This window comes from Trichechus manatus, unplaced genomic scaffold (genome assembly GCF_000243295.1).
Source record: "Trichechus manatus latirostris isolate Lorelei unplaced genomic scaffold, TriManLat1.0 scaffold00122, whole genome shotgun sequence".
In the NCBI taxonomy this organism is placed as follows: Eukaryota; Metazoa; Chordata; class Mammalia; order Sirenia; family Trichechidae; genus Trichechus; species Trichechus manatus.
This window is the reverse complement of record NW_004444058.1, coordinates 6,437,100-6,450,842: the sequence shown is the minus strand read 5'-3', so window position 1 is coordinate 6,450,842 and position 13,743 is coordinate 6,437,100. Positions and strand designations below refer to the sequence as shown.

The 13,743-nt window shown below is 46.6% G+C and overlaps 1 protein-coding gene across 1 annotated transcript; it reads right to left on the bottom strand.

Moving 5' to 3' along the window:
- On the bottom strand, nt 1-13,287 carry SMIM7 (small integral membrane protein 7). The gene is made up of 5 exons (XM_023738763.1): nt 13,141-13,287; nt 13,018-13,059; nt 12,459-12,514; nt 6,874-6,964; nt 1-3,388 (listed from the first exon to the last, which is right to left on the bottom strand). The coding sequence occupies exons 1-5, from the start codon at nt 13,164-13,166 to the stop codon at nt 3,373-3,375; spliced, it is 231 nt and encodes a 76-aa protein (XP_023594531.1). The 5' UTR covers nt 13,167-13,287; the 3' UTR covers nt 1-3,372.
- Between the last annotated feature and the right edge of the window lie 456 nt (nt 13,288-13,743).

Genomic DNA, 13,743 nt, shown 5'->3' with positions numbered 1-13,743 from the left:
CACATCACTTGAAAACGGCCAGCCGGATTTTCGACAAATTTGAAGAATGTGTTTGAAAATGTTTGTTAAAATCAAGACCACAATAGCCAAAAGGTGGAAACAATTGAAATGTCATCAACAGATGATGGATAAACACAACTTGGTCTGCCCATACAACATAAAATTATTCAGTCATAAAGAGAAACGAAGTCCTGATGCATGCCACAACATGGATGAACCTTGAAAACATCATGCTGAGTGAAGTCAGTCAGTTGCAGAAAGGGCAAATACTGTATGATCCCAGTTACATGAAATACACAGAATAAACAAAGGCACTGGGACCGAAGATTATCAGTGATTACCAGGAGTGGGAGGGAGGGGATAAAGGAGGAGCTTTTGCTTAGGGTGCATTGAGTTTAAGTTAATGGTGGTGGAATCATCTGGAAACGAATAGTGAGAATAGTGAGAATGGCAAGAATGGCAGCACAACTTGAAGAATGTAATCAATGTCACTGAACTGTACAGGCGGAAAATGATGAATTAGCATGTTTTGTCGTGTATATTCTCACCACCAAAAAAAAAACAATAGAGCAGGGAAAGAAAAATAATCAAGACTACAAGGCATGGTGACGAATACCTCTGGGTGGCTTTAAGCAGGAAGGACACCTTGAGATTCTCTGTCATCTCCTAACTCAGGGATCAGCAAATATTTTCTGTAAAGGGCCATGTAGTGAATATTTTCAGCTCTGTGGGCCAGATGGGCTGTGTCACGATGACTTCTCTCTGCTGCTGTATATCACAAAAGCAGCCACAGACAATATATAAACAAATGGGCATGGGTGTGCTTCAATAAAACTTTATTTATAAAAAAAAGTGATGGGCCAGACTTGGCCTGTGGGCTGTAGTTTGCCAACCACTGTCCTACAGCAGCTGAAACTGACATACAATGAGAAACCCACGAAAAGGAGAGATGTGCTCTACTTCTCAAGATGGCAAGGGCAGAGGAACCCCCAAACAAAACATGGCAAGGGCAGGAACTCCAAACTGTGGCCTTCCTTTCATTCTCTATATGCGAGACTCCACACCACAGAGCGAGTAGCAGAGAGCATTTATGAATTTAAAAACCAGTTGCTGTGGAGTTGACTCTGACTCCTGGCAACCCCATGTGCATCAGAGTAGAACTGTGCTCTACAGAGCTTTCAATGGCTGATGTTTCAGAAGTAGATCGCCAGGGCTTTCTTCCAAGGTGCCTTTGGGTGTACTTAGACCTCCAACCTTTCAGTTAGCGGCCAAGCACATGCACTGTTTGCACCACCGAGGGATGCTGGTAGTCTCCTACTACATCCTGAAAAGCTACGCTGCTCATAAAAACCGAACAACAACATAATAGTTCTTGGGAGAAAAATGTAACAGTTGAGACAAAATCCTCAAGACAGGATTCTATACTTAGAGTACAATTCATCCCCATAATGAACAAATTGCATCGCTACAATGAGACTTCAGCGCTGGTGTGAATAACTGGAAGGTTTCCTTCTCACCATTCACACACCTTGAGGAGGGGCCAGCCAAGACCTTGGGCCATCTATTCTTTCAGACAACAATGCGGGCCCGAGTGGTGATCGATTCAGCAGCTACAATCGCTGCTACTCACAGACCATGAGGTGACACTTGGCCCAGACTTGACAAGAGAATAAATTACAGAAGCAATGAAGTAAAATTATATCAAACCAACTGCTGTTGAGTCAACCCCAACTCATGGCAACCCCACTGGTGTCAGAGCAGAAATGCACCCCATAGGGTTTTCAGTGGCTGATTTTTCAGAAGTAGATTGCCAGGGCTTTCTTCCGAGGTGACTCTGGGTAGACTCAAACCTCAAACCTTTCAGTTAGTAGCTGAGCGCTTAACCGCTTACACCACCCAAGGACTCCTTTATGTTAGCTAAGCAAAAGTAGAAATGGGTTTGACCCTGGTTCAGCAAAACCCCACAGCAATCCCAGGCACTTTCGTGACCTCTAGCAGCAGCGCGGGTCAAAACCATACTTGCACAAATCTTATCAGCCGTTTATTTAGCAAAATCCAAAAGTAAAAAAAATCTAACCTCGCTTCTTGTCTTTTTGACAACCTCCAAAGTGAATCCTAGGTGTTTTCCAAAGGGTAATTCTAAACAACTCAAATTGAAGTCGGCTTCTTGGTAAAAAATGTATAAGCAAAAGGTCCTTTTTAGAAACAAGCTTTTATTTTCAATGCTATTTTATTTCTAGCAGTCTGTGTATTTACTTATTTTCCCCCTCCGGGTTTACTTCCAAGTCAAGATTTCAAAAAACACAACAAGCAAATCAAAAGCCTCTGGGATTTGGGTAAGTGACTGCCGGTGTTTCACTTTGGTGAATCCACCAGAACCCCCTCTCAAAGACGCTTAATGTGGAAATCACCATGTTTCCTAGAACAAGGCTAATTGTTTCTCAACCTTGAAATCACCACCTTGAAAAGGGAGAGCCGTAAACTCAAGCTTCCAGAACACAGTCTTGATATCACCATGTAAATCACTCATTCTAGCAACTGTACAATTAATGGCCCCAAAGTTACTTTATTTCACAAAGGGCTTCAAGGCAAAGCAAGATTTCACACAGCATGCCCGCCCATCCCCCTCTCCTGTGGGAATCACTAATACTTCACCTGTACTCATCTCATCCTGCTCGCTAACAGTTTAGTGTTTAAACAGGAAATCAGTGTCCCCATTACAGGTGACCTGCTCTTTAAAGTCCTGAGGACGACCCCAGGTACACCAAGGGGCCGAGCAGAGCCTGTCAGGACAGGAAAGGAATTTGGACACCAGGCCCCTCACTGGTCCTAGTTCCACTGTCGGACCCAGCAACTCCGAACTCACTCATTTTGCATAAACAGTGTCCAAAAGAAAGGCTATGTCACACTTACATGCCAAGCTATCTGCTCAGATCCCCAGGTAAAAATGACAAAAACACCTGTACAATTATAAACAAAAAGATGGTTATTAAAAAGAAACAAAAAAATATCCAGAAACAGGTACCGAGTGAAGGCTTGCTGGAAGAGAGATTCCAATGCGATAAAACAATCTAAAATGTTCTTTTCATCTACAAGGGATGTGATTTTATCACAGCTCCTGACACTCCTCAAGTGGACAGCGTTCCAATTCAGAGGCCGAAGTGAGAGTATCTTTGAAACGAAACGAAAAGACAAAAATGGCATGGCTGGGAAACCACTGGCATCCTGGAGAACATTGTTCCACCCACCACAAACTTGAACTTTCTGGGCAGGTTGCCGGAATGTTCCAAAAACATTCTTGAAGTAGTCAGGAACGGAGGAGCGCAGAGTCAACATCCGGGAAGGTGTGATCCTGGGTCTGTATCAGGGGGCTCAAGAGCCAAACAGCCTGGGGAAATCAGAGGGCAGAAAGTTCTGTGAAGCTAGGAAGTTAATGCTCTAAAAACACTTCTGTAAGTTATTTTACATTACTATTACTTTATTTTCTGATTTTTAAAAGTAATTCTAAAAAAAAGTATACATTTCATATGAACCTATACCATTTTAGGCCATTTTCTATTACCTCATATCAACAGTGACTTCATAAATAAAAAAGGACTTTAAATAAGCAAATAATTGTTTTTTTTTTCAAGGTAACTCTGCTCATTGAAGAAAAATCTGGAAGAGCAAAAACCTGAAAACGATATAAATGTCCATCAGGTCAGAGAATGGGTACCTAAGTTATGACTCAGCTCCACAGTGGAAAACCAATTTCTGTTAAAAAGAAAGTACTGGAACTCTTTGTACTATCTCTGCCACTTTTCTACAAATCTAAGATCATTCCAGAATAAAAGGTTTATTTCCAAAATGACAACAAATGATGCTGAGACAGCTGGATCTCCACGTGCAAAAGAAAGGTGAATCCTTACCTCATACCATATATGAAAATTAACTCAAACTGGATCAAAAGCCTAAATATAAGAGCCAAAACAATAAAACTCTTAAAATAAAACATAGGAGCAAGACGTCATGACTCTGGATTTGGAAATGGTTTCTTAGATATGATACCAAAAGCACAAGAAACAGAAGAAAAAAAACAGATATGAGACTTCATCAAAATTAAAAACTTGTGTGCTTCAAAGGACACCATCAAGAAACTAAAAAGATGCTCCACAGAATGGGAGAAAATATTTGCAAGTCATATATTTTACAAGAAACTGGTATCCAGGATATAGACAGAACTCTTGACTTAATAATGAGAAGAAAAATAACCCAATAAAAAAGGGCAAATGATCTAAATAGACATTTCTCCAAAGAAAATACACAAATGGCCAATAAGTACATCAAAAGATGCTAACAACATTAGTCATTTAGGAAATGCGAATCAAAACCACAATGAGATACTACCTCACATCCACTAGGATGGCTATAATGGAAAAGATGGACAATAATAAATGTTGGTGAAGCTGTAGAGAAGCTGGAACCCTTCTACATTGGTCAAGGTGATCTAAAATGTAGCTGCTTTGGAAAACAGCCTGGCAGTCCCTCAAAAAGTTAAGCACAGAGTTACCATGACAGGAATTCCACTCCTAGGTACATACCCAAGAGAAATGAAAAATATACAACCACAAGAAAACTTGTACACATTCATAACAGCATTATTCATAATGGCCAAAAATGGAAACATTACAATGTCCATCAACAGACAAATGGATAAACAAAATGTGGACCATCTATACAATGGAATATTACTCAGTCACAAACAAAAATGAAGTCCTGATACGTGCTATGACATGGATGAACCAAGAAAAATTATGCTGAATGAAATAAGCCAAACACAAAAGGACACGTACTGTGTGATTCTATTTACGTGAAATACTCAGAAGAGAGAGATTAATGACTTCCAGAGACGGGGTAAGGAAGAATGGGGAATGACTGCTAATGGGTACAGGGTTTCTGTCTGGGATGTTGAGAATATTCTGGAATTTGATTATATATTGAAAAGCATTGAATTGTAAAGACAGACTTCCACTTTTTGGTTGTAAATCCTTCTCCATGGTTTGACACCCTCATTTTCTCCCTACCTTCCACCCAAATATTTTATTACGGAAAGTTCAACACATAGAAGAGTTAAGAGTTTGGTGAACACCCACATACACACCACCTAGATTCTGCAACTAACACTTTATCATGAATCTATCCACCCATCCTCCACTTTATTTTCTGATATGTTTCAAAATACTTGCAGACGTCAATATACTTCATCCTTAAACACTCCGACATGTTTCTCCCCGCATTTCATTTTAAAGTTTTTCATGACTTTTAAATTTCCAAAATGAGGCATTGGTGGTTAAGTGGTAGAATTCTCCCCTTCCATGTGGGAGACCTGGGGTCGATTCACAACCAATGCACCTCATGCGCAGCCACCACCCATCTGTCCACGTTGCTATGACGCTGAACAGGTTTCAGTGGAGCTTTCAGACTAAGATGGAGTAGGAAGAAACCCCTGGTGATCTATTTCTGAAAATTAGCCAATGAAATTGCTACGCATCACAATGGTTTTATCTGCAACCAATCGTGGGGATGGTGCAGGACCAGGAAGCATTTTGTTCCATCGTGCATGGGGTCACCAAGAGTTGGGGTTGGGGGGGAGTGACTCAATGGCAGGTAACAACAACAAATTCCCACAGTAGTTCAGGTCAAACAGCACAGAAGTGGACGCAGGGAAAAATGAACCATCCCCAAGCTCCACCAGCTTCCTCAGCAATGGCAGGATAGTCACCTCCATGAACTATCTGGAGCAGATCCAACACCTTCACAGAGCAGTGTTTCCCTCACATCGTTCAGGCACTCATTCAATATTTATTCCACATTTACTGACAGCAAGACTCATTTGAGCTCAGGCTATGCATACAGGTGTTATCCAGCCCTTTTTACTTTTAAAACATTTCACCTGCAGAAAGAACCTTCCAGAACATCATCAGTCATGGTGACATGACGGCTGGTCAAACAGGTGTCCTTCAAGTTACCTGACCCTTCCCCTGTTTTTGGATATTTAGGTGGTTTGCAGTTTTTCAACATCCTGGGAAAGCAAGTCACTGCCTCCCCAGCAGAGGCCTTCCTTGGGGGACTCCTCCTTATCCACCAGTTGAAAAAACTTGCCGTTGAGTTTCGTCCAAGTCATGGCAACCCCATGCACGGTGGAACATAACGCTGCCCTATCCTGTGTCGTTCAACTGGTTGCAGAGCAGATCATTGTGATCCGTAACAGTTTCACTGGCTAATTTTCGGAAGCTAATTGCCAGGCCTTTCTGCCTAATCCGCTTAGCCAGGAAGCTCCACTGAAACCTGTTCATCATCACAGCAACACACAAGCCTCCACTGATAGACGGGTAGGGGCTACACATGAGGTGCAGTGGCCAGGAATTGAACCTGGGTCTCCCACACCACCACAGCCCCCAAACCAAACTACTGGGGCTTTTTTTTTTTTTTTTGCCTAATGCGTAAATGAAAACAGGTGTGGGAATGAAAATAAAGTCTGAATAGTTTCTGCTGCTTTGCAGCAGGGCTGAAGCAGGACACCACGGTGCACTGGCCGTGTAAGCCACATGTCCCATACTGGTGTGAGGTGACCGGGTCATGGACTAAGAGAAGGTGTCTCTGGCCAGCGCCTGACAAGGCACCTGACACAGGCAGGCCTCCGAGAACACCCTGTCCCAGCCAGAGCTCTGGCCTGGCCCATAGGACCGTGGCAACGTGGTTTAACCCCTGCGGGCCCTCGGTCTCCTCACTCACTGGGAGAGCTATTACTTTGAAAACAAGAAGTGTGATACAACAACCATCCGGTTAGGCCACTCTGGAGAAAGACACTCGGGAAGTGAACAACAGACTTACACGATCATACAGAACATCATGAAAATGTTCCACAGGGCAATGAAGATCCGGAAGTATCTGAGGCTCAGTAAGAACTCCCGCACATTGTCACCTGAAAAGTAAAAAGACACTTTTATAACATGGCTGGCGTTTCTGCTGTAACGGCCTCTGTGGGTCTCCTCGGTTTCTGCCCACTTGGTGCCCAGTGCCCCAGCTTCTCCTCTGGGCCTCCACAACATCCTCACCCTCAGTGCACAGGCCTTGAGTGCCACTGACACCCACCCACAGAACACCAAGCCCCCAGCCCTTGACTGGCTCAGGGAGGGACATGTGACCCAAGCCTGTCCAGTGAGAGCCAGCCCTGGGGCTTTTGCCCCAGCTGCTATGAAAGAGGCATTTGCTTTCTGCCAGGCTTCCTGAGCTGGGAGGATATAAGCTCAGTTCTCTCAGCAAGGGTTGGCAAACCAAAGCCCATGGGCCAAATGTGGCTTGCTGCCTGATTTTGTATGGCCTGTGAGATAAGAATGGTTTTTACATTTTTCAATTATTAAAGAAAATATTTTGTGAGACACAAACAAATACGTTGCTACTGAGCTGATCCTGATTCTTGGCAATCCACTGCATGTCAGATTAGAACTGTGTTCCATAGGGTTTTCAATGGCTGCCTTTTCAGAAGTAATTTGCCAGACCTTTCTTCTGATGTGCCTCTGGGTGGACTCAAACCTCCAACCTTCTGGTTACCAGTGAGTGCATTAACTGCTTGCACCACCCAGGGACTCCCTCCCCAGGCCCAGGGTTGGTAAACGGGATCCCCTGCCACTGACAGATGCTGACTGAGGTCCCCAGTCCCAGGCAGCAGCCAGTGCTGGGGACACAGGGAGGAATAAGATAGATGCCCTGCCCTTCAGGAGTTCACAGGAATGACAAATGCTAGAGAACAAATCACACACGTGGTTACTCCCCACGATGCCCTCTAGGATGGAAAAGTTCAGGGTGCTGTAACAGCCTACACTGCGGGATCCGATCAAGGGTGTGTGTCAGAGATGGGAATCAGAAGAAGTCTCTCTGAGGACCCCACAAGCTAGACCTTGAAATGTGGGCTCAAAGCCCAGCTTTGCCCTTCCGTGCAGGGGCCCTGAGCCAGGCCTTGGCCTCTGCATGCCTGGGTTTTCTCCTGTGTAGTGGGGGTGCCAGGCTGCTGAGAAGACCTCAGCACAGTACTCACACACAGGGGTGCTCCACAAATGTAGCTGCTAAGGCAGGAAGAGCCAGTTGGACCAAGAAGACAGAACAGAAGGAGGAGCAGCGTTCCCCTGACCAGATACCAGAAAGTACCTTGCAGGAGAACACAACATGCTGAAAAAAGGCCTAGCCAGGAGGGCCTGCGGAGCCCAGTGTCAAGGCACAGCCCCCATGCTGGCCACCCCTGTCACTAAATGGGCTCCTGTCGCCTCCCAGCCTTTATGTTCGATCTCCCACCCACCACAGCTCTGATTCAGACCTGGAGGATGCAGCCCCAGGGCCTGGAATAGAGTCTCCCACACAGTATGGTAGATAGGCAGTACATAGCAATGTGTGTTGCTGTGATGCCAAACCAGTTTCAGCAGAGCTTCAGATGGATAAGGAAGAAAGGCCTGGCACTCTACTTCCAAATATTAGCTAGTAAAAACCCTATGAATCACAATGGCCCAAACCAAACCGATCATGATGGCACAGGACTGGGCAGCATTTCATTTCACTGTGCACAGAGTCACCCTGAGTCGGGGCCAACTCAATGGCAGCTGACAACAAAAATACATAGCTGCTGAATGAACAGATTAATGAATGAAGGGTTGGTTAGTCGGTCTAGTGGTTGAGTACAACCTCTTGGACCAGGAAGACCCACATTAGAACCCCAACTGTTACTGGTTTGCCGCGTGGCTATGAGCATGGGAAGACGACCCTTTCCTTTCAGGGCCAGGAGACTGGATGAAACACCCATAAGAGGCATCTAACACAGCAGGGCCCCAGGAGATGGCTGCTGTTTGACAGTCCCCTCAGGGTTCAGTAACCCTTGTATAATGCTTCATGGTGGCACGGACGCCTGGGCTATGACACCGCCTGCTGAGAGAAGGCTTCCCTTGGCACACCCAAGTCAGAGTGGCACCCCCTCACCATCCTGTTACTCCTCGTCAGCACTTACCCCACCTGGAAATGTCTGCCCCTCCGTGGCGAGTCCCACAGGAAGGGACACTGTCTTATTCCCCGCTGTGCCCCTAGCATCCCACCCAGTGGCCAGCATTTAGTAGGTTCTCAATAAGCATTTGGCAAATGAATAAATGAGTGAATAGACACAACAGTCACGAACAGGTCTCATCAGACTCCAAACAGTCACAGGAATCAACTCATCAGGTGGTGCAAATTCCAGGGCCTCCAAGGGCCAGGCAGTGAGATGTATGAATATGAGGGGGTGGGACCTGAGGTGAGGCAGAGGCCCCTGGCCCTGCTAGAAGGGGTTCTGCTTCTCAACCCCATTCAACAGCTGCCAAAAGGTTACCTGAACGCTGGCCTTCAGGATGTTCCAATCTTCCAAGAAAAACCAGACACCTGATTTTCAATCAGGGCGGGAGTCACAATTTATTCAAAGTCTAGCAATGTTGACATCTAACAGATGGCACAAATGGTTTGCATTTGTCTACTAATTAAAAGGTTGGCGGTTTGAACCCATCCAGCAGCAAGGCAGAAGAAAAGGCCTGGCAATCGGTTTCCGTAGCGATTACAGCCAAGAAACCCCTAAGGGACAGTTCTACTCTGTGCACGTGGGGTCACTATGACTCGGAGTCGACGGGATGCCAGCGGGTTTGGTTTTTTTAATTAAAAAAATAAAAAAAATGACACCACGTAGGCCAAAAACAGGTCTGCATCTATCCATCAGTCCATCACACCAAAAGCAATAGCTGCTTTTGAGGCTGTTTGTTCGTTCGTTCATTCATTCATTCATTCCGGCATGCTGGAGTGCCAGGACTGGCAGCCTGAAAGTCTCAGGCCTCTTCTCTGGGTTTATGGTCAAGTGTGAGAGCAGACGTTAGCCAGATAACGGCAACCAGAAAGAAAATTACAACTGTAGGATGAGAAGTAACTGCTGACTTATCTGGGGAAACCTGGCGGGACAAAGTGGGGACAGGGATGGACAGAAGGAACAGTACATTCTCAAGCCTAGCACACACAACACAAAACCAAAAATTAAACTCTCTGCCATCAAGTCAACCCCCAACTCATGGCAATCCCAGGCACTGTCCAGTCCTGCGCCACCCCCATGATTGCTTGTGGATCAGACCATTAGGATTGGTTTTCAGAAGTAGATCTGCAGGCCTTTCTTCCTAATTCATCTTAGTCTGGAAGCTTCCCTGAAACCTGTTCAGCATCATAGCAACACACATGCCTCCACAGACAGGTGGTGGCTGCACGTGAGGTGCACTGGTCAGAAATCGAACGCAGCTTTCCTGCATGGAAGGGAGTCTTATCTCCCACAAATCGCACCAAGCACAATAGCTGATAAAGTAAAAGAGATGAACGGAAGATTTCAAAAAAGACAAACTAAAGTATTATGATGCAATGTGCAAAAACCTAGAGTTAGAAAACCAAAAGGGAGGAACATGCTCGGCATTTCTCAAGCTAAAAGAACTGAAGAAAAACATTCAAGCTTCGAGTTGCAATACTGAAGAATTCTATGGGCAAAATATTCAATTACTCAGGCAGCATCAAAAGAACATGAAAGGAATACAAAGAGTCATTGCACCAAAAAGAACTGGTCCCCGTTCAACCAATTCAGGAAGTAGCACACGATCAAGAACCTATGGTATTGAAGGAAAAAGCCCAAGCTGCACTGAAGGCATTGGCAAAAAACATAGCTCCAGGAATTGACAGAATACCAACTGAAATATTTCAACAAATGAATGCAGCGCTGGCAGTGCTTACTCTTCTATCCCAAGAAATTTGGAAGACAGCTGCCTGGCCAACTGACTGAAAGAGATCCTTATCTGTGCCCATTCCAAAGAAAAGTGAGCCAACAGAATGTAGAAATTATCAACTGTTGTTAATATCACACACAAGTAAAATTTTGCTGAAGATAATTCAAAGGCAGCTGCAGTAGTATATCAACAGGGAACTGCCAGATTTCAGAAGAGGACATAGAACAAGAACTATCACTGCTGATGTCAGATAGATCTTGGCTGTAAGCAGAGAATACCAGAAAGATGTTTACCTAGTTTTTATTGATTATGCAAAGACATTCGACTGTGTGAATCATAACAAATTATGGATAACACTGTGGAGAATGGGAATTCCAGAACACTTAATTGTGCTCATGCAGAACCTGTACATAGACTAAGAGGCAGGAAGACTCATTAACAACCTGGGATATGCAAATGGCACAACCTTGCTTGCTGAACTGAAGAGGAATTGAAGCACTTACTGATGAAGATCAAAGACTATAGCCTTCAGTATGGATTACACCTCAACATAAAGAAAACGAAGGTTCTCACAACCAGACTAATAAGCAACATTGTGATAAACAGAGGAAATACTGAAGTTTTCATGGATTTCATTTTACTTGGATCCACATCAAGGCCCATGGAAGCAGCAGTCAAGAAATCAAATGACATACTGCACTGAGAAAATCTGCTGCAAAGGATCTCTTTCCAGTGTTAAAAAGCAAAGATGTCACTTTGAGGACTAAGGTGTGCCTGACCCAAGCTATAGTATTTTCAGTCGCCTCATATGCATGTGAAAGCTGGACTATGAATAAAGAAAACCGAAGAAGAGTTGATACATGTGAATTGTGGTGCTGGCGAAGAATACTGAATATACCATGGACTACCAGAAGAACAAACCAATCTGTCTGGGAAGAAAGATAGCCAGAATGCTCCTTAGAAGACATGCTATCAGGAAGGAGCAGTCCCTGGAGAAGAACATCACTTGGTAAAGTAGAGGGTCAGCGACAAAGAGGAAGACCCTCAATGAGATGGATTGACACAGTGGCTGCAACAATGGGCTCACAAATAGCAACAATTCTGAGGATTGTGCAGGACCAGGCAGTGTTTCATTCTGTTGTACATAGTGTTGCTAAGAGATGGAACCAACTTGATGGCACCTAACAATAATAGTAGCTTCTTCCCCCCCCCAGAACATCCCTTCTGTCTCTCTCAAACTCTACCTGGTGTTAGCTCTGTCTTCTGCCCTGTTTCCTGTTGCCATCAAGTCAACTGTGACTCATGGTGACCCCATGTGTTACAGAGAACTGTGCTCCATACGGTTTTCTTGGCTTTAATCCAGGGAAGCCAACCATCAGGACTTTCTTCTGTCTCACTGCTGGGTGGGTTCAAACCACCAACCTTTCGATTCATAGTCAAGCACAAACCATTTGCGTCACCCAGGGACCTCACACGTGTACATGTACATGCACGCACGCGCACACGCGCGCGCACACACACACACACAAATTAAAAAGCAAATGAGGGCTGGACTTGGTGAGAAAGAACTGTCCTTCCCAAAATGGACGGTGTAATTCCAGGGCCCCCAGGTGGGAGTGCTGGCAGCCACAAGGACTAGAAGGGAGGAGGCCTTACCTGTGCTGGGCTCCCGCGACTCCTCCCCAAAGCCCTGTGCGGTGTCCTTCTTTTTCCTACAAAGAGGAGCACATACTGTTCACTTTCAATGGGACATAAGGGCCGTGCACTCCCCTGGCCCTGACACCTGGCTCAGGTGTCTCCCCTGGAGACGCAGGTGCAGCTCTGGCCCAGCCGCTAACCTCCTGTGCGACCGCGGGTGGCACAATGACCCTCTCTAGACGACCATCTATGCTGCCGATAAGCGACAAGGTGGTGGACAGAGAGTCGGTATAGGGATAAAAGTTTTCTGGGCGGAATTGAGGGGGCTCTGTTGGGGGAAAGGTCTGAGGCTGTCTGGGGAACGGAGAGTCGGATTTGGAAAGGTGGAGGCGCGGGGAGGGTCACAGGAGGACAAACAGGAGGAAGGCAAGACCAGAAGGCGTGTTCCCGGGGCGGGGCTGAGATGAGGGCGGGGCCTGGGCTGTGGGCGGGGCTGTGAGGTGGGGCGGGTTCACGCATGCGGGGGCAGGGCTACGGGTTCCCCAAGCGGGGCCCCGGCCCAGCGCTGCCTACTCACAGCTTAAAGTTGAGCACCGCCCCGGCGTTCATCAGCAGCGTTCTGCGGAGGGAGAATGCAGTTACCGGAGCCACCCCGCGCCCTGTCTGGCTCTCTCTCCCCAGTCCCTGGGCCCCCAATTACCCGAACAGCAGGATGTCCCCGATCATCGTTACGACCGAAGGGTCCGTCAGAACCGGAAGCGGGAGCTCGGGAGAGGGAAGGAAGAGGCAGGAGTCGACCAATCTCGAAACAACGCTCGCGAGGGCTGGTCCAATCGAAGGCAGAGGCAGGCAAGGTCCCGCCCCCTGCAAGCCAGGCTTCCTTAGGCGAAAGCGAAGCTCCTCCTAGCTGGGAGACGGGCAGCGCCACGGGAAGGGCGGGGCTAGAATGTGACGACACCTAAGGGCGGAGCCACCTGGGGCGGGGTTGGGCCTCGCGTTAGAAGCGAGCCGCGCATGCGTGATGGTCCAGCGGGCGGAGAATGAGGGCAGAGGAGGTTCCTTCTCCCCTGCTGGGAATCCCGGTTGGGCTTCTAGAGAAATGGAGCCCCCGCCGCGGAGCTGCACAAGGGCCGAGGGTCCTGACGCAGTGGGCATCCCACGACAGGATGCCCCGACTGACTGTACTCTAGAAGAAGAAGGAGTCCCCGACGGTGCAGGCCCACCAGGGGCGGGTGTCTCCAACGGGCGGGCCCCACGGGGGACGGGAGCATCCATCAAGCGGGTCGCTGTGGGTGCAGGGGTC